Raw genomic sequence first — 21,525 nt, forward strand, 5'->3', positions numbered from 1 at the left:
GCTAGGTGCAAGCCAACAATCCTCATGTGCAGTGCTGCTGGCCTCCTGCTGTCACTCAAGCTGTGCAACAAACCAGCCAGCCCCATCCCCTGCCCCTGCGCACTCTCTCCGATTCAATCTGGTGTGTCCCGGATTGAAGCGCTGCAGCGCTTATATATATTTTATTTGTGCTGCTGCAATTCACAAAAATATTTTAGCGGTGCGTCCAAGCTTAGTGGGGCTATGCCCCTACACCCCAATGGACGCACCACGGCTGCACGTACCCCCCTCGCCCCTGAGATAGTATTTGCTTCACTCTACAGCATCTAAAATTCCTTTCTCAACATACCCGTTTGGACCATATCGTTTATTCCCGCCAACAGATGTACCATGTATATCTACTCTTTCCTTTCTCTAATTTCTCTCTCACCCCCCCACCCATCACCCCGTTTAAGCGAGCGCCCCGCACACCCGCCCATTTGTTTTAACCCCTTGTGTGCTACCGTCGGCCGTTGGCCGACAGGAGCACTACCTCGCTAGTGCTGCAGTCGGCCAACGGCCGACGCAGCCCCGCCCACCTAATAAAACTCCCGCACCGCGGCCGAAAAACCGCTGCGGTTAAGGCATTAAGCGTGCTGGCTTCATTTCGTAAGTAGAGTTGTTTTTCTTTGCCATTACTTCAGTCTCTTCTAAAAGATTCAGTTCCCCTACTTATTCTTTTCAAAACTGTGCCCCAGGATGGCAGAAATAGCAAAGGCATTCAGAGAAGGCTCGGCTTGCTTTGTGGACGTTCGAGGACGGGCAGAGATGGAAAAGGACTCTGTCTCTTCCTTACTGCCCAGAGAAGACACAATGTCCAATTCTTTTCTGTGCTGGCAGCTGCCCCCCCCTCCCTTCCTATTATTCCCTCCCTTTCTGTCTTGCTCCTCACTTACTGAAAACCGTGACTTGAAGAAACGGTTCACAACCTCTCTTTCCTTCTTTCATTTAATTGCTTCCTTGTGAAATGGATCCAAAAAAGAAAAAACACTCTTGCGGGGAATGCTCTTTTTCTGACCTTTTCTATTCCAAAGTGCAGCCTCGGGATGGAGAGAAATAAAAGGTTTTAAATATGAAAAATAAATACATAGCTAAATAAAGCAAGACAGAGTATATCGCGCGCTTACTTTGCTAGCATTCGTGACCCGATTTCACCCTTAGACTATGTGTCACTCTCATTGATTATCCCCCTCTCTGGCATTAGGTTCTGGTTAATCCTGCTCGGTTTAAGCTTTCTGTAGCTTTAATTTTCATGGTTGTCTTCTGAGCCATCTTGTTTTCCAAGATGGGCGATTTTATCTTTTTATGTTTTGTAGATGGTTTAAATTTGCTTGGGATTGTAAACCTTTTTAGGTCTCGCCCTGGAATTCGCATCCGAAGGATGCGTCCAGGGTCGGAGACTTATAGCTGCCTGACACCGGGGAATGAGGGACACAAAACTGTGACGAGCGTGGATTGAGCTGCGTGCACGCGCGTCAACATTCACGCATGCGCACATCACAGCCGCGCACATCACAGTCACAGCCACACCTCCTCCCTCCCCCCCCCTTCGCCGCCGCCGCCGCACCTACACACACACACACAGAGCAGGCTGTTCACAACACATGCACACGCAGGCAGACACTAGCGCACACATACAGACACACACTACACCTCCCCAGGCGGCCCCCCCCCCCGCCCGCCGCCGCCGCCGCCCCCCAGCCGCCGCCGCCCCCGCCCCCCCAGCCGCCGCCGCCCACACACGAGAGTACACGCACAGACAATCCCCCCGCCCCGCCCCGCCTGCAAGCTCTCACTTACCGGCTCGGTGTGCAGGTTCCTGGGCCGTCTTTTGGCACGCCGCAGGGGTCTCCTCACCACTCGGGAGCCCCGTGTTGCCTCTGTTACCATGCAGTCTGCCCTCGCTCTTTCGCCCGGTCTCTCTGAAGCGCCCCGGGACTTCAGCGTGAAGCCTGCATGTTTCGGACGTCCTCCTCGGCAGTTACTTCCTGTTTCTTTGACGAGCCCCGCCCACGTCCAAACAAAGGCTGCCTGACTTCCAGAGTGCGCCCGCGATGAAGAGACGGCCATTTTGTCAGCACACAAGCACCTAGCACTGTGTTTATTTGCATACTGGACTGTCACTGTGCTTTCGGTAACGACGTACAGCTTCGGAGACTGCACACGTTGTAAGCATATTGTGGTGCACGTACAACAGACAGCTGAGTGCATAATCAATCTATGTGAGCAAAGAACATGTTTTCATAACCCTTGCTATCCTTTCCATTTAATTGTTTTGTTCCATTATTTGATTACATTTCCTGATATTTGACAAATGATTTCCGTGTACATGCAGAGGATTAAGCAATTGCAGTGAAAGGACACGCTTATGATGCTATCGCTAATTCTGTGGTTTTATGTATGTCCTGGTGAAATTTCTGTTACACAGTGTAATCTCAGTTAATTTCTGGCATTTGCTTTACATTTGTGATGAAATCATGGCAATTACGTGATTACACCGTGACCAGATCAAGTAAAGAAGCTTCTGTTCGGGTCAATATCCCATGGCATAAACACAGGAAACAAGGTTTGCAAAGAGAACGTGTGCAGATGCTGTTCGTGCACGCGTGATTTTGCGACTTTTTCTTAGTGCAAAATATGTCCTTGTATCCAAGAATGAATGCGAGGATGTACATGGCAAAACAGCTGCCAAATGCTGGACCGATGTTTTTTTGTTATTTCGTGTACTTATTGAAGAATTCCATGTATTTTTTGCAAAAGAATTTACGCAAATATCGCACACTCCTAATATTATATTACATTTCCTATTAATTATCACACACCATTTGCACACAATTGCTAAGGTTATTCTTTCTGAAGGATTTATCTTCATGTTGGGTTTTTTGTTTTCATTATGACGGAAATGAACCTCAACTACGCAGCTAGGGCATGTTTAAAAAAAAATTATTTCTGAATGCAGTGCACATTTTGTGCCTTGCTTCTCTTGGAGCGTGGGGACGCAGAGCCTACATGGAGTGGCTGTATAAAGGACATAGCACCACTTTTTATTGAATAGAAGGTCAATATTTTATTAAGCGTAACATGAGCATACGTGCATAGAGGATGGGCTGGTGGAAGGCTGGGAGAGAATTACAGGCAGTGATGCGGAGAATTTCCCCGTGTTCGTTGATTACAGTTTCCAAGCAGCTGTGAGCACCAAGAGATTACGGTGCGTCCGCTCTTGTTCCTTGAAGACTCTTACTCTAGCGCTCTCTAGTTTGCTGTCTTGCCTGTGGGCATTTGTCCCCAGCCAGATTGCATCTTTAATCTGTGTGGTTTCTGCATGTCGTAAACTCTATCCCAATATTAATAGCTTTTTCGTTTTTTTTTCCTTTCTAATTTACATGCGCTTAATTTATTTCATGCCAGCCTTTTAAATCAGAAACGCGCTCCGATTAAGGTCCATTGAGAGCTTTACATTACTGTTGCATGTGTGAGTGCAGAGTGCGTGCAGAGTGACAGTGAGTGCAGAGTGCGTGCAGAGTAACAGTGAGTGCAGAGTGAGTGCAGAGTGAGTGCAGAGTGACAGTGAGTGCGGAGTGACAGTGAGTGCGGAGTGACAGTGAGTGCAGAGTGACAGTGAGTGCAGAGTGACAGTGAGTGCAGAGTGACAGTGAGTGCAGAGTGCGTGCAGAAACAGTGAGTGCAGAGTGCAGAGTGCGTGCAGAGTGACAGTGAGTGCAGAGTGACAGTGAGTGCAGAGTGACAGTGAGTGCAGAGTGACAGTGAGTGCAGAGTGACAGTGAGTGCAGAGTGCGTTCAGAAACAGTGAGTGCAGAGTGCGTGCAGAGTGACAGTGAGTGCAGAGTGCGTGCAGAGTGACAGTGAGTGCAGGGTGAGTGCAGAGTGCGTGCAGAGTGACAGTGAATGCAGAGTGAGTGCAGAGTGACAGTGAGTGCAGAGTGAGTGCAGTGACAGTGAGTGCAGAGTGACAGTGAGTGCAGAGTGACAGTGAGTGCAGAGTGACAGTGAGTGCAGAGTGACAGTGAGTGCAGAGTGCGTGCAGAAACAGTGAGTGCAGAGTGCGTGCAGAGTGACAGTGAGTGCAGGGTGCGTGCAGAGTGACAGTGAGTGCAGGGTGAGTGCAGAGTGACAGTGAGTGCAGAGTGACAGTGAGTGCAGAGTGACAGTGAGTGCAGAGTGACAGTGAGTGCAGAGTGCGTGCAGAAACAGTGAGTGCAGAGTGCGTGCAGAGTGACAGTGAGTGCAGAGTGCGTGCAGAGTGACAGTGAGTGCAGAGTGCGTGCAGAGTGACAGTGAGTGCAGAGTGCGTGCAGAGTGACAGTGAGTGCAGAGTGACAGTGAGTGCAGAGTGACAGTGCGTGCAGAGTGACAGTGAGTGCAGAGTGACAGTGAGTGCAGAGTGACAGTGAGTGCAGAGTGACAGTGAGTGCAGAGTGCGTGCAGAGTGACAGTGAGTGCAGAGTGCGTGCAGAGTGACAGTGAGTGCGGAGTGACAGTGCGTGCAGAGTGACAGTTAGTGCAGAGTGCGTGCAGAGTGACAGTGAGTGCGGAGTGACAGTGCGTGCAGAGTGACAGTGCGTGCAGAGTGACAGTGAGTGCAGAGTGACAGTGAGTGCAGAGTGCGTGCAGAGTGACAGTGAGTGCAGAGTGTGTGCAGAGTGACAGTGAGTGCAGAGTGCGTGCAGAGTGACAGTGAGTGCAGAGTGCGTGCAGAGTGACAGTGAGTGCAGAGTGAGTGCAGAGTGACAGTGAGTGCGGAGTGACAGTGAGTGCGGAGTGACAGTGAGTGCAGAGTGACAGTGAGTGCAGAGTGACAGTGAGTGCAGAGTGAGTGCAGAGTGAGTGCAGAGTGACAGTGAGTGCGGAGTGACAGTGAGTGCGGAGTGACAGTGAGTGCAGAGTGACAGTGAGTGCAGAGTGACAGTGAGTGCAGAGTGACAGTGAGTGCAGAGTGACAGTGAGTGCAGAGTGACAGTGAGTGCAGAGTGCGTGCATAAACAGTGAGTGCAGAGTGCGTGCAGAGTGCAGAGTGCGTGCAGAGTGACAGTGAGTGCAGAGTGACAGTGAGTGCAGAGTGCGTGCAGTGACAGTGAGTGCAGAGTGCGTGCAGAGTGACAGTGAGTGCAGAGTGCGTGCAGAGTGACAGTGAGTGCAGAGTGACAGTGAGTGCAGAGTGACAGTGAGTACAGTCACTCAGCACCACCACATTATCACTCAGAACCACCACAGCACCACTCAGAACCACCACAGCACCACTCAGCACCACCACAGCATCACTCAGCACCACCACAGCACCACCACAGCACCACCATAGCACCACTCAGCACCACCACAGCATCACTCAGCATCACCACAGCCCCATTCAGCACCACCACAGCCCCATTCAGCAGCACCACAGCATCACTCAGCACCACCACAGCACAAATATGTTCTCTCAATGTTTCAAGCTTTATTACAAATGTCACAAAAAGATGTTAATATTTCACTTCTGTTCTTGGATTTCGTTACAATAAAATACACTGAACATAATCTTCACAAAAGTTATTTACAAAAGTTTAAGCTATTGCCATTATAAATTACAATCACTTTTATTAAGTATTAAAAAAAATTAAAAGCCATTGTTATTTGTAATATCAATACATCTAAGTCACGTAAATACAAATGTTGCATTACAAATGCTATAGGTGTCACATTTGCGAAAGTTATAACTATTGGCATTGTAAATGACAAAGCTATTAATTTAGCTATTTTCAAAACCAACACATAAATGAACATTTGGTGAATTACCATTAAAATATTTGACTTTTTTACTAAGATATTATTGTACTCTTTTATGCAAACAAAATTTAGATACTGCATAAATAACTTTAATAAAACATATTTTATATATAGCTTTTTATGTAAAAAAATAACTATAGCACAAAGCAAAAAACAATTGCCATTTACAATGCTAATAGCTCAAACTTAAATAATGCGAGACCTATTGCATTGCAAATGCTTGTTTTAATTGGTTTGAAAATTGTAGGCACCACTTGTGTGTGGTCAATGATATCAATGAGCAGTATTGTTAAGCAACATTTACTAGTGTGTATTCCATCCCTCACTACATAACGCCACAAGCAGCCCGCGCGCACCACTCGCATGCCCGCTATGATGCGCTGTCGTTTCCAGTGTTGCACGAAGACCCCAAACCCAGCAGGTGTTGCATGCTGTCCCCATCTGCAGCTGCCTTTGCTGTTTTGGTAACAGTAGGGGAGGGACGGCTAATATCCCTCTATCCCATGTGATTCCAGGTACAGCTTTAGCTTTGGTGCCGGTTCACAAATGCAAGGTCTGCAAATAACAGCAGGTAACATCAGCTAGAGAAGGCGCTAAACTCTGTTTTCCCATGAACAGAGGACAGTAAAGCTGAACTATTATTGCTCAGTATTGGGCCTTGCTTATAATGCAGGTAAAAATAGATACCTCGATTTAACACACTATTAACAATACCTCCCTGTTGCAAGAATAACAGCAGGTGACTTATGCCTGAGATTGTCTTGTGATACGGAGAGAGAGAACCATTTAAAAACTAACTGCCTCGTTTTAGAAGCTCTGCAAAAACACATGGGTAACAGTCCAGCCTGATGTTTAGTGCATTGCAAGCCTGGTTCTTCATTCTTTTCTAATTGGTATTAAAAAAAACAAGTATTGGCATAGCCAATAGGTCTCGCTTGGGACCTTATAAGTGTTTAGCTATACAACAGTTGATGTTGTTGCACCAAGGATATTGTGCTGCATAACTAAATACTTATAAGGTCACAAAAGCGAGACCTATTGGTAATGCCAATGCTTGTTTACTTCTACCAGCAGTACTTCGTGAGGGTGTATGTGTTTTTAGGTTCTCTTGCTCCTAATTTTGCTCTACTCTGTCGTATGGCTGACCTACAGAAGTTCAAATGCATGACGTGAACTATCAGGAGTATGCACACAATGGCCAAAAGATATAAAGTGCTCTCCTACCTTAGGCGACGGGGGGGCAGATAGACTTACTGTAGGAGCACCTCACACAAAAGGAGGGGACCGCATTACAGAGGTGCTAGAAGGGCCAAATCTATTGCACCACATATTTAGCATACGCAAGGGGAGTGTTGATATGGATACAGGCAGGGTTCCCATTCCAAGTGGTGGACTCATTGGTACACCCGGAGGGCCGATATGTAGTAATTCGGGGACAATTAGAGGGTTGTGAACTAAATATAGTAAATGTTTACGCCCCAATGCGGAGCAGTCAGCCTTCTTCACCGAATTGAACCACTGCTTGACACCATACTTTGCTACCTTATTGGGGGAGACTTTAATAGCGTAGAAGATATACACATGGACATATCCGACCCTTCGAGGCTCCCAGGCAGCGCGTGCCTCAAGCATTTAATACGTGGCGACAAGGCTGGGGACTGTTGGACGCCTGGAGAACCTTACATCCCGAGATAGTGTTTACCCCTACTTCTCCATAGTACACAAAGTACACGGGTGACTAGACACCTTCCTATGCACTGCAGATAAACATAGCCAAGTGCTCACTGCGGAATACCTCACACACACAATATCAGATCATAATCCAGGGGTTCGATTGCTGGGATGGACTCGCCCCATACCAGCGATTCCCATCTGGAGGCTCTGCCCAGATACCCCAGAGGAGCATGTCTTCCAAGAGGAGATCAAGAGAAAAACCACACAATACTTCATGGATAAACCAGGCACCACCTCCTCACCGAACACAGAATGGGATGCCTTCAAGGTGGTACGGCGGGGCCAATACATCGCATACACTACTGGGGTCAGGCGCACCCTCCTGAGAGAGGTGGAGGGGGCAGAAGCGACCCTTAAAGGACTGGAGCCTACGGATCTCTGGTTGTGCTATAAGCGTCTCCTGCAGGAGTGCTACATGGGCTTTGTGATGCTTAAGGTACGCATAAATATTATATCTACGGGCCGGCGTGTGTAACCCATTGGCATTCCAGGTGACTACGTTTGTGAATGACATGCTTCAAGGGAAGAGTGCAGTACTGCATGTGCCCCTCCTAACAAGCCTAGGGCCAAATGAGTGTGATTTTTGTAGTTGATGTGCGTAAGGCATGACAATACTTGTATAAGGTTTATGTGAACATCAGCGCATAGCGTTAATGAGACAGAGAGCTGTGTGGGATTAAATTGGGGTAGAGCAGAGGGACAACAGGTATCTGCCCAAACATATAACAATGCCATGTGGCAACTGACGACTACGTACGCCAACTCGATCATGTCGGGGGGAGAGAAAAATAGATTGAATTAATTATAGTTAGCGAAAAGCACCCTACCACTGTTAGCCCATGTTATCATCGTGTTCGTGCAAGGTGCACTTAATTTATGTGGGGCCCATCTGTTAGTGTGCACGTAGTGAGTCCAGTCCCAACCCAACGCACCCTGCGCCCCAGCCTTTAGGGATCCACATGCTGTATATACCTATCTTTGAAATAAGGGTGCTTAGATTAGTTGCAGATACATACATGTTAGATCACTAGTAGTGGCCCACTACTACATTAGATCATCTGCAGTCTGTGGCGTTACCACAGGAAGTGTCTGTAAGTCCTCACCATTTGGACATTGCCAACGAGCTACCTCCGCTCATCGAATGCTCCGACGACGCATCAATGTTTCTGCTAGGCCATCTGCTTCTCACGCCCTCCACCGCTCTGAGTACGCGCTGCCTTTCCTGCAGCACTTGTTCTGGGTTAGGAGCAGCTCTTGATTGCCTTAGCGAACCCTCCAACTTTGGTTTATGTCTTCTTCTGCGACTTCTACGACCTCTCGTGTTTTGCTCTCCAGGGCTACCTCTCTGGCTTGGTGAGGTATGATGTCCTGCTGATTCGAGCCGGTCCCATGCATCTGTTGCTTTGTTGAAGAAATGAGTGGTTCCATTTGCAACCACTTGTAGTCGGGCCAGAAACATGAGGGAGTATTTTATGCCTAAATCACGCATTTGTCGCTTGACCGGGAGAAACGTGCTGCGTTGTTTCTGCACTCCTGCTGCATAGTCCGGGAAGAAAAGGATCTGTAATTGTCCACTTTTATTGACTCCATTTTCCTGGTTTCGCAGAGTATCGTGTTCCCTTCTTTAAAGTTAAGTAGACGAAAGAGGAAGGGGCAGGGTCTTGCACATGGTGGCAGTCGGCCCAATGGCACTCTGTGCGCTCGTTGTACTGCAAAGTAGGGAGAGAGCGAGTCTAAAGGCAGCAGGGACTTCATCCAGGGCTCAACATATGAGGGCGCATCTCTTCCCTTTGCTCCTTCAGGCAATTTCACCACTCGAACGTTGTTCCTGTGGGAACGGCCCTCATCGTTGTCCACTCTGCGCTCCAATGACTGCAGCCGGGCAGTGAGTTCTCTGACATCAACGGTCAGTGCTTTAGCGATCGGGGCAACCTCCGCAGTGTCTGCAGCCAGTTCCCCAACTCTCACCGCCAACTTCCTATGATCTGCATGGAGGCGAGTAAAGTACGATGTGACTTTGTCTATGCGACTCTCAAGTGACGCTCTGGTCTGTGCTAGGGTTTCGCCAATGCCCGCTACCGCCTTTAGCACCAAATCTATTTTGGATTCCAATATGGATTCATTGGGGGTGGGTTCTATGGCAGGCTGGTCCGGCTGCGCGGGGCTGGGGCCCGGCTGCGTGTGCGCGGCGCTCGGTTCCTGCCCATTTTGTGGTGTGGGTTGTACAATTTTGCTCAACTGCGCAGCTGGCCACACTGTACTATCCTTCCCAGAACCTACAGGGGGCTCCCCACGTGCAGTGCGTCAGTCAGTTCTGTGGGAGATATTTGGAGGCGGTCTCCCAAGGTCAGGTTACCTCTTATGTGGAGCTGCCACTTCTTGCTTGCTTCAGTTGTGTCTGTGTCTCCTTATCACTATTCAGATATGGCACTGTATGGTGTTGGTGCAGTTCACCTTCGTAGCCCCATGGCTCGCTACCAATGTAGCAAGGCAGTTGAGGCTACGCCTCATAGGAAGCTGGGTCCAAGTCTATTCACTGTTCGGCCCATCCTGGCGGCCAGCGCCATGCGTGTTCCAAAGAGGGTTGTTGCCTGGCCTGGCCCGGTGGGGTCTGTTATTGTCTCTAGTTCTAGGTCTCGCTTCAGTTTCTGATACATCACAACACCAGTGTAGCCATGCATTATGTCCTTTTTAGGTCTCGCCTGAGCCAGCGCATGTGCGGCTCTGCAAGACATTTAGTTAGGGCTTTTAAAAAAGTGCTGCCACACAGCCTTGCTCTTGTGTTCACGAGCGCGTGCAGCTTTGTCAAGGCTCATTAAACATTGCATGCCTCTCTCCGCGCTTCAATTCCCCCCCTCCCCCACCACAGACCGCGTCACTCCCGGGCTTGTTGTCAGTCTTCACACACACATAGGAGGTTGGCCCTTCTTTACTTTAAACATGCTCATGACATTACATAGCCACGCTTCAATTCCCTCCCCCACCACAGATCGCATCACTCCTGGGCTTGTTGTCCGTCCTGACACACACAAAGGAGGTTGGCCCTTCTTTACTTTAAACATGCTCATGACGTTACATATTTTTCAGTGATATGATGCCGCATGGCAAGGCAAGAAAGACTTAGCAGAAAACAAGGCAACCATTGAAAAGAAAAGATGGACCAATGACGACACTTCTTGAGAACCACACATTGCATGAATAGTAACAGCGCCCATTAGTCTGCACATATCGCCAGGCAGGCAAAACATGAACAAAACTAGCTTTCTTTGAGAGCATCACAGATTTCTTCCATAGTGTAAACATAGTGAGCATATTTAATGAAATATAACAGCACTGTACGTGGCGGTGCATAATATCCACTGCTTGTATCACAGTGAAGAACTTTTGAGGTCGATTACACAGAATCACATTACATGAGAAAGGAGCAGGGACAAGGAAACACACATTTGTGTCTTACATGGACAATTTCTTCCGGACTTAATTTCCACCTTCTGCATTTTAGTTAATAAAAATGAGAGACAAACAAGCTGATCATCTGTCCTTTACCTACACAGACTGTCCACATATTCAGCCAAATATCCGTTGTTCATCTGTTAACGGATGTCAGCCATAATGTCAGTACTTTCGGGTCACCTAACTACCAAACCCACCGCTGAAAGTATTCTAGAAGTCTTCCAGGTGCGGATTGTAATGTGTAAAGTGACAGGAGATTGGAGCATAGGCTGCACCTAAGCCAATCCTAGCTCGCACAACAGAATTTGGAAGTGCTGATTGGCTGTGGGGTTTTTACATGCATTTGTCTGATCTTCTGTACCATCCTTCCCATAATTAAATCACGTAGACTTGTTAATTTGAACTTAAACTAGCTTCTTTATTTTCAAACCCTCACCCCCCAAGCAACTGGGAATCAAGCCACAATGAATCTCCCATTCGACTACCAATGCTTATGCACACATATTCACTGAAAACTCTTGGGGGACAGAATGTGGTCTGACGGCTAGACGGCCGACTTTGGTGTTGGAAACTGAGGTTTGAGCCTCGTGGTCGCTTCCACGTCGGGGTGGGCTACTACAATCAACGGTGTATTTTTTTTTAGGACGAGAAAGGTTTTGTTTTAATGCTTAGAGGGTAGAGTACAAAGAGGTTGACACTTAAGAAGATGGTGCGTTGTGCGGTATTACAATGCAACAGTGCTATCTTTTCAGTGAACGCCATTGGAGTCTAGGACTTGTAGTGTCACTTCTATCCTTGTAAACTATAGACTCAAAAAATAAATGACACATATCATGAAGCCCACCGGCAGCAACGGGGAGTGGGGGTTCAATCCCGTGCAAGGATAGTCAAACCGGCGACCGCTTTGTCAGGGTTGCAGTGTAGTAAATGTTACAGCTCCCGCTGTATAGTGTTGTTTTTACCTGTACCGTGTACACCCAATCTACGTCCATGTGGCTATATGGAAGTACAAACACTCTGATTGGTTCTGCTTTACGGGAGCTCGTCGGACTCAGCAGACACAGGGACACTATTGCAAATAGAAACATGATCAACTCCCTTCAACCCAGCAGACCCGACACCGCTTGAAAACTCTTTGCATTACTAAGAAGCAGTAATGTGCAGAATACTTCCAGAAGGACTAGCGGGGATTGTGCTTCCAGGATGAATGAAAATGCACTGTCCATAATAGAAAAGGGTTAGCCATTGTTAGCCCTGAGGACATAATCGGTTCCAGGGGCAGCCACACCATGAAATGCAAAATGATTACTAGAGGAATTGAGTACTTTGTCTTGTTTCATATTGTATTGTGAGTATATTCAAAGTACTTTAATTTTACTTCTACAGTACGTATATTTTAAATTACATTGTTTTTGCACAATTTATCCACTTTACATGCGCCTCTTGAAAGATGTTTTTTTCCTAGAGCAATGATAAAAGTTTCTAAGGTTGTTCAATGTTTATAGAGGGAGGTGGACTGGCTGTTCTCAGGAAATACTGCTTGACTTCTTCTTTTAGCAAAACTAAGAAGAGCAAACTTAATAAATCTGTGTTTTGCGGAGTCCCTCGCCATCAGGAGTAGTAATGGAAGGGTTTTCCTTATGTAAATATCAGGTTTCGGAATTTTTTCAAAGATCTTGAACTCTTCCAAATGATAAGAACACTAGGTGACCACAACACTAGTACCAGGAAAAAGCATATCCTCAATTAAAATGTATTTGTAACCAGTCAGTCATTATTATGAAAAGGCAAGGAAGACAAATAAATTATTTGTCCGTATATAGATATAGCCCCGGCACTCTAACTGCCACTTCATCACACTACAAGAATACTATTTCTGTACAATTTTCATCTGTGCGACACTGTTCTATTGCAACTTGTGTGCTGTATATGGAATTGTATAATATATATTGCCTTATAACAAGTCCGTTGTATTTCATTTGCCATCTTTACTATATTGTACCTTTGGAATATATGTGCTCTGAACAAAATTCTTGAGGAATAATGTTGATTCTTGATATCTTACAATATTAAACAGTATCAAAAATACTTATTGGTGTATTTATAAATGGAAAACAAAATGCTTTAAACTTAGTAGGAACAAACTAATGAACTAGTTAGAGTGCCGGGGCTATATCTATATATTGACTAAATAATGGATTAGCGAAAACCACTTTTAGTAGACATTGGAGGCAGTGAGGTGTCTATATGTAACCCCGAGGGGCACCAATACATTAATAAAAAAAGCTAATAAGCGACACCAGAAATCATGTGCTACCATTAAAACCACCACTGACATTTCTATATTGTTGTAAAATTCTTTGTCAGGACCAGGGGCTCCGATTATACTTGACTTTCTTTACCGTTTACCAGTGGCAGAACTACATTAGAAAAAGTATGAGAACCTTATTTCTGAGTGCAATGGGACATGGGTCAGTGAATTTGAGGGCCAGGGTTAGGCATGGCTAACAAGCATTGGCAAAGGCAATAGGTCTCAGCAATCCGAGAGCTATTGCCGTGGTCAATTTTAATGTCTTATAGCCGTGATGAATAACAGCATGTCTGCTGTTCAGCAAGGCTGAAAGTGAAGTGAACAAGCATTGGCATAGCCAATAGGTCTCGCCTTTGGGACCATATAAGTGTTTAGGCATGTAACAGTTGATGTTGATGCACCAAGGATATTGTGCTGCATAACTAAATGCTTAAAAGGTCCCAAAAACGAGATCTATTGGCTATGCCAGTGCTTGTTTAAGTCTGCTGCAACGTGTTGATTATGGCAGCGGTTTCTCAGTTAGCTTCATTGTGATTGGATTGGACACAATGACAACTTTTGCGTGAACCCAGTCAACACACCAGAGAGGCCATGTGTGAGGTCCTCTTGGCTGCAGGGCAGCAGTTAGTCTTTAAATTCACACTGCAGCCCAGCTCGATTCCATCCAAGGGCGGGGCCGCACTCAAGCGCACAGTCTGTCCAAGGCCGCACCAATCCCCCAGCGGGGCGCGTCTCCAATCAGGCAGGGCCCTACTACGTAGTACCACACAGCTAGGCCCCAAGGACACGGCCGGGTCAGCGGCGCCGGCAGATCCTGCTCCTGGTGAGTTTGTTGGTTATGTGTAGCGCGCAGTGAGGGAGCACGGTCTTCTTTGTTAGGGATCGCTTTCTTGGCCAGCACAGGGCCGCCGTGTTACTCTCTGCTCACCTTAATTTTTGTATATCTAGGCACAGGCAGTCAGGTTCCCCACCTATCTGGTGCTCTGCTGTCTCGGGCCTGCACTGCACTTCTCCAGGCTCACCAAGCATGCGGGGCCCTTGCAGAACACTCCAACGTGGTCACCACCACCACCACCACCAGCGGGCCAGCGCGGCCTCGGTCTCAAGATGCGGCCCCAGCAGGCCGCCTTCGGCCCTGATGTGGCCACGGGCCTCTTCTGCTTTGGCGTCCCCGATCTGTTTGCTGTATATCGCCGGGCAAGGTGCCACTCACCCCTAGGTTGCTATCGCTGAATTCCCACCAGCGTTGGGCACTCTGTGGTGTCGTTAAGGCGACTCAATGGCTTACACCTGTCCAGGATAATTACCGGATTGCCGGGCCACAGTGCGGAGCTGCTTAAACTGCGTCCGCCATCATGGCTAGTTAACACGCCCCAATGTTACTACGATTCATGTAAGATGAGACTGTTTGAAAGCCCAATAAAATCTGTGTAAAAAAACAAAAAAAGTAATAATGAATTTAGTTTGGAACAAAGTGCTTTTTGATCATGTTTCATGATTTAAAGGATGTTTTGGGCATGATTAAAACGTTTTAAGTAAAAAAAATGGGCGTTTCAAATTGGTTTGTTTGCATGATTACGGATTGGATAGCACTTTCTAGCGTGAAAATAACATTATATTGTGAAGTGCTTTTTAGCTTGTTTGGCCGCTCCTATTGGGCTTTCTCACGTACATTACTGTGTAGTTTGTAACAAAGATTACCATACCATACAATACAATGACAGTCCATACCATACCATTCAATAAGCTGTACCACACCATACTGTACACGGACGGGCCACACCATACTATACAATGACAAGCTATCACATACCATTCTTCACATTACAGGTCATACTATACCATACAATGACAAACCATATCATACTATACAAAGACATACCATACTACACAATAACAGACCATACCATACTATACATGGACAGACCGTTCCATGCAATACTATACAAGGACTAACCATACCATACCATACTATACAATGCCATACTATGCCATACAATCATACTGTACAATGAAAGGCCATTCTATACTATACAATGCCAGGGCAGACCCACCATGGCATAGCAAGCAACATTTGTCAAACAATCATAATATATTTTTATATTTTATATTATGAATAGTATGTGTGTGTGTGTGTGTGTGTGTGTGTGTATATATATATATATATATATATATATATATTGCTTTCTCTTCGTTCGACACCACTCGTGCAGCATCACAGTCAATCCTAGACTGTCTCCAAAACGAATAAGTCAGACCCAGTATATGGTGCAGTGTTTTAATCCATTTTACAAAATAAAACCAAGCAAGCCTGCATGACGCGTTTCGCCTCTAGCCAGAGGCTTGATCACATGATACATTGCTTGTCATAGATGAGGGTACTTATGGAGCACAAAAAGGGGCGGCACTGTGTAATCATGGCCGGCCTAAATTTAACCCCTCATATTCACCTTCATAGTGAAGCAAATGTGCATTAGTTATAAAATAAAGGGCATATTGCTCGTTGTTTGAAGAAACCTCATGGTCGTGAACTTGTGCAAAATACATTTGTTGTGCAAAAGTCCGCAGTTATAATTTATCTCCATCTATACAAAACTATACATTATAAAAGACCTGGAAAAATTATTCTATAAATATATATGTATAAAAAAACAATTCATATTCATTGTCATATATACACTATTTACAATAAATGACAGTGTCAATTAATATCTTAATTTCTTCCATAAAAATTGCTACCCAACTACAAATATTAGCAACATTTAGACAATATATATATATATATATATATATATATATATATATATATATTCATACACACATGTATATATTATGATGTAGTATATTATCATATAATAATCCTATTACAATATAATAATCATTTTGGACAAAGGTGAGACCTGTTGGCTTTTGCCAATGCTTGTTATATTGGTTGTAGGTGGCTCAGTTTACATATCCTTCCCTCTTAATAATGTATTTTATGAACAAGCTGTGTAACCTTACACTTTTGAATGTAATAATGTATAAAGAGGAAAAAAGTAAAATAAAAATAGACTCTTATAAATAACCAAATATTTAGTGAGCCTGCAAAAAGTGCACATATGTTAAGAAAACAAATAACATTTTTTTCCCTCTAATTCTTGTCTAGGCTGAAAAGAAACACAGAAGGTTCCAAGAGTTGGACAGGTTTATGCACTACTACACAAGATTTAAAAACCATGAGCTCAGTTATCAGGTATTTGTAAAATTCATTTTACTTTGATTTTGCATGCAGTTTATAATTGACAACCCATTAAGACAGGTGTGGTTGTTTATTTTCTATTTTGGTGCACTTATTCAAATGTCAACAAAGTACTGTACATTGTTAGATGTTATGAGTAAAATTGAAATAACGGCAGAATAAAAGAACTAAAAATGAATCGAACATGTGAAATATAGACAAAATTGTCTTTAGGTAATAAGGAAAAAGGAAAGGACTGTGCCATGACAAACGTGAAGGGAGAGGAAAAAATAAGAAATTATATGACAAACTTGAACAAATTGAAGAAAAGTAATCGGGGAATGTTGAAACATATTTTGTCAGGAAGACCTGAAATGACTTGAATTGAAGCAGAAGCTATGATAAACTAAAGACACCTGTGTATGACCTAGCGTAAAAGGTTTGCAGAGCAGATTATTTGCTTTAGTAGAAAGAAATACTAGATTCGAGATGGAACAGATCAGACAAGAATAATTTGTTTTGATGTGCAGACTAGTGTACGGTTTTGAGGCAAAGCATTGTGGATAACCTACATGCCATTATAAATTTCAAATATATTTGTAATTGATCTGAAAACGACCACCATTCATAAGCCCACTATTATGAACCCAATGTAGGCCTAGGTAGTCTCCTAACCTTTCACCTACATTTACCCTGCTATTGCACTACAAAACGGTTTTGCTGCTGACCTTTTACCTAGTTAGGTGTTGCATAAATGTTGTGTGGTTTTCATCCGAAAACTAGCCCAATTTATTATGCATGAGGATTCTCAGAATCGCAGCAGGATTACCATCTTCTGCATAATATCTGTGTATAAGGTTCATCACTATCGTCATCCTCTGCCGACATAACACAGCAAGGTAGAACCCCTGAGGATATTTTTTAGGTATATAAGCACCATATCTTCGCTGAGCCAGGCAGAGGAGAAACACTTCTATGCTGACAAACTGACAGAAGATGCTGAGGTCCCTGCACGCAGATACTCCAGCACGCAGTTGTCTGTCATCCCTCGCGGGGTGTCCAATTCGAGACCAAGATGGGGTCCTTCATTCTCTCACATCAGGTAATGGGGTTGGTTTTCTCCTAGGGGAATTCTTGGCTATACACCTACATACATGCTAGGTTTACTTGGGTACACTTAGTTGGGGTTTGCATTGTAGGATTAAGAATTATTACTGTCACGTATTTATATGCCTGCGTGTATTCATTCTTTTAGCACTGGTAGAATTCTACCATCCATTTACTCTGTTAGTGCTTATAACCGTATATATCTGTTTCTGTCTAATGGTTGTTGCAGCACACATATTTTACTCTAGAATGATGCTGGTTCAATAAATGCTTATTCAAAACATCCTCCTCATTTGTTCTGTGTATCTCTCTGAGACAAAGTGAGCACGAGTGACTGAGCGAAAAGTACTGTACTGTTTCCACGATCCCTGATATGACAGGCTTGTCATGTTCAATAGTTGCCAGAAAGTATTTGCTCCTTGGTAAGAGGGGGTTCATAGTGGCACGGTGAGCTAGCTGGTCTACAGGCGAACATATTGGGTGGGGGTGTCTGTAACCAGTCTGGACACCAATCCCACAGTTTATGTTGTTTAAACGCAAAGATCCTTTATAGATTTATAGAAACTGCACAACACATAATCTTACCTATGGTCTTTGTATAGTCACCTGCTTGACTTTTCCTTGTATAATAAATTCAGACATTTTCCCGCTATTTGAACTGTAGGGAAAAATGCTTGCCATAATTCCCTCTTTAGAGATCTTGTTATGAAGGAAGGCTAGTAAAACAATAAACTGTCTGTCCACACTAGGAGATCATATCTTTGTGAGTATCTCATAGTTAACAAAGGTCTCTAAATCTATTGTGGCGCATTCGCATAGTTCAGACGGAGACTGTGAGGGCATTTTACACATGGGCTTCTTTTAACTTCCTTACATAGCATACAGCACAATTTGAATAGACAAGAAGAGAATAGTCCATTCATGAAGTTTAGAATCGCATACCAGATGAATCCTTTGGACAAAAGAGCCTAATCACAGTGAGATTGCAACTACCTGAGCTTTTCTTTAGAATAGCTATTTAAGTTACCCAAGCAATTAGTTGACTGGATACATCTGTAAATCAATAAGCACCATGTAATGACTCTCTCAGACTGGAGATGTAGGTACAATAGCATATTACAATGCACATTTCTTTACTAGGCTCAAAGAAGCTTTTTGTTCTGTCGCTTCAGTCATTCCAATTTTTTCAGTAATGCGGTCTTCAGAATAACAGTCACAATATATAGTTTCAGTACTACTTAAAATCATAATTTATGATAAGCACTGTTTTGGAAACAGTTCTATATCTTAGTGCACATAATCTCTCAAGAGGGCAATGTCTTCCAAACTGGATTTCCCCAAAAGGACAATTCACCTGCAGATTTTAGCTTTCTGTTAAACACCAGGGGTGAAATACTTGTCTAGCAGAGTAAATTTACACTGAGTCTTCTGCTGCAGTTTTGGATGGTTGATCTGTTCAAGTTAAGAAGTAAAAAAAGAAAACTCCTGGCACTAAATGCAAAAAGTATGTATCAAGGCAGCTGACAAACAGCAAGGATCTATTTTTATTTTATAGTAAATGCCAAGATTAAACATTTTCTTATTTGTTTTGTTTTTAGTTAGAACAACGTCTTCTTAAAACAGCCAAAGAAAAGATGGAGCAGCTTAGCAGAGCTCTAAGTGGAAGTAAGTAAAGTTTTTCTTTCTTGTTATTACTTGTGACTGTTATTGGAATTAATGAACGTGTTAAAGGTCAGACTAAATGTTCTACCCACTCCACATTGTTTCTGTGACTGATGTTTGTAGGAAAGTGCCACTTTTTTTGCCATGGTCACCCTCACTTTTTGCCTCGGGTACTGATGTTTTTTGACTGATGTGCACTGGGTCCTTGCCAACCAGGCCCCAGTGCCAGTGCTGTTTCCCTAAAGCAAGGTCAAATTGTCTAATTGTGTTACAATAGGCAAACACTTTAGAACCCCTTTAAGTCCCTAGTAAATGGTAGCCCTGGTACCTAGGGTATGGGTACTAAAAAGAGTCCCTAAGGACTGCACATGTATTATGCCACCCTAGGAGATTCCCAAACAAATTGCATGCAGACTGCCATTGCAGGCTGCATGACATGATGCTAAACTATGTGTGAAAACACAACATGGTACACTCACTGCGTGCAATGCCTAAGTTTCAGCATATATTATATGCAAGTCACCCCTACAGCAGGCCTGGTAGCCCTCAAGCAGTGTGCATTATATTACAGATGAGGGCATACCTGCATGAGCAGATGTGCCCCTGTGCTGTATCGTTCAATTACTAGATGGAAGTGAACAGGGAAGCCCTCTTAAATAATCTAATAGGCACTGGTCATTACAGGTTCCCCATCTACATGATGTCTTTACTGAGACCTATGGTGTTTGGTATCAAACACCTTAGAGATCCCCAGCCTGGGCTTAGATAAACCAATAGTGTCTCTGTGGTCCTGAGACACTCAAGAGCTGAAGCCCTCCTTGGGTTCTTCCGGACTGGTTCCCCAGTGCCCCCTTGCAGACTTTTCTTACAGGTACTTTTCCCTATTGATTTTAGCACTTCGTGTTCGAGCTAGGCACCAGATTATATTGGGAAATTATCTTTCTACAGCAGTATCTCTGCAAGTCAGAAGAGGGCGTCGAGAGACTCCATAACGATGTTGTCCACTGGATGTGATGTTGTTATCGTCCATATAAGTCCTCCGCTGATGTGCTGTTGTCGGTTTCTTCCTTTGCTTCCACGTAAATCCATAGAGTGGTACCTCTGGCCAATTTGACCCACCATGACGAAACAGTGTTCTTTTTCTAAAGATCTTCGAGGTCAACATCGCACCCTCATTCTATTAGCATTTGGTGTCTAGATGTGCACCCTGACTCCGAGTGGTGCAGCTCGTGTCTTCAGCTTCAGTCGTCCATGGTGCAGGAGCCCCACATGATGCTGTTGGCGATCCAGTGGTCGACGACCCCTCGTCGGTCGATATCCTCTTCTTCCTATGAGGGCAGCTCAAGGGCAAGCTCCCGAAATCATTTGTCTTCGAGATCGCCTGGTAAGTCACACCATTGGCAGTCGGCGCATGGCCTGCCACAACTTTACAGCGTACATGCAGTGTCCCTGATTTGCCTCCTATTCCTCTGATTTTGGTGTCAGAGCGAGAATCTGGGCCACGCCTTCCGGTGTCTCCCAGTACTGAGGTGAATCTGGCTGAGATGAGGGAATACTATCTCTCCCTCCATGCCATTTTTGGCTCTTTACCTCCCTCCAGTGTGGTTCTCGTCCCAAGGAAGTCGGTGTGACCTTTGCATATGGCTCGGTCCAAACTGGGGTGGCTTAGTGGGCAAAAGAACGATGGATTTAACCCAGATCTTTTGACTAGGGGAGAATGTTTGCATGGTCGTCATTCCGTCCATCATTTGTTTGCTGTAACACTTTTTGCCCTAAGTGGGATGGGTATGCCCAGACGTGGTTCCCTTGCTCACTGTGCCACTATATTCAAGCTAGCCTGCCTGAAGAAGGGTGACATACCCTGAAACTGGTCCCAGGATGCTTGTTTCTAGTCCATGGAGGACCTGGCCTGGCAGTTCGGTCTGGACTGATCCCATCGGGCACAGGGTCCAGACTGATTTTCATATGGCTGGGTCCAAACAGGGGTGGTGTAATGGGCAAAAGAACAATGGATTTAACCCGGATCTTTTGACTGGGGGAGAATGTTTGCAATGTCAGCATTCCGTCCATCATTTGTTTGCTGTAAAACTTTTCGCCCCAAGTGGGATGGGTCTGCCCAGACGTGGGTCACTTGCTCACTGTGCCACTAGATTCAAGCTAGCCTGGTTGAAGAAAGGTGGCATACCCTAAAACCGGTCCCAGGATGCTTGTTTCTGGTCCAGGGAGGACCTAGCCTGGC

At 44.9% G+C, this 21,525-nt stretch overlaps 1 protein-coding gene across 2 annotated transcripts in view; it reads left to right on the plus strand.

Moving 5' to 3' along the window:
• The window catches only part of ANKIB1 (ankyrin repeat and IBR domain containing 1), a 429,345-nt gene that overhangs the window by 255,402 nt on the left and 152,418 nt on the right, over positions 1-21,525 (plus strand). For both annotated transcript variants that reach the window (XM_086941850.1, XM_086941851.1), the window contains exons 13-14: positions 16,446-16,532; positions 19,223-19,289. In XM_086941850.1, coding sequence (XP_086797976.1) covers positions 16,446-16,532; positions 19,223-19,289 — 154 coding nt within the window. The remainder of the gene's footprint in view (positions 1-16,445; positions 16,533-19,222; positions 19,290-21,525) is intronic.

This window comes from Lissotriton vulgaris, chromosome 10, assembly GCF_964263255.1.
Source record: "Lissotriton vulgaris chromosome 10, aLisVul1.2, whole genome shotgun sequence".
Classification (NCBI taxonomy): domain Eukaryota; kingdom Metazoa; phylum Chordata; class Amphibia; order Caudata; family Salamandridae; genus Lissotriton; species Lissotriton vulgaris.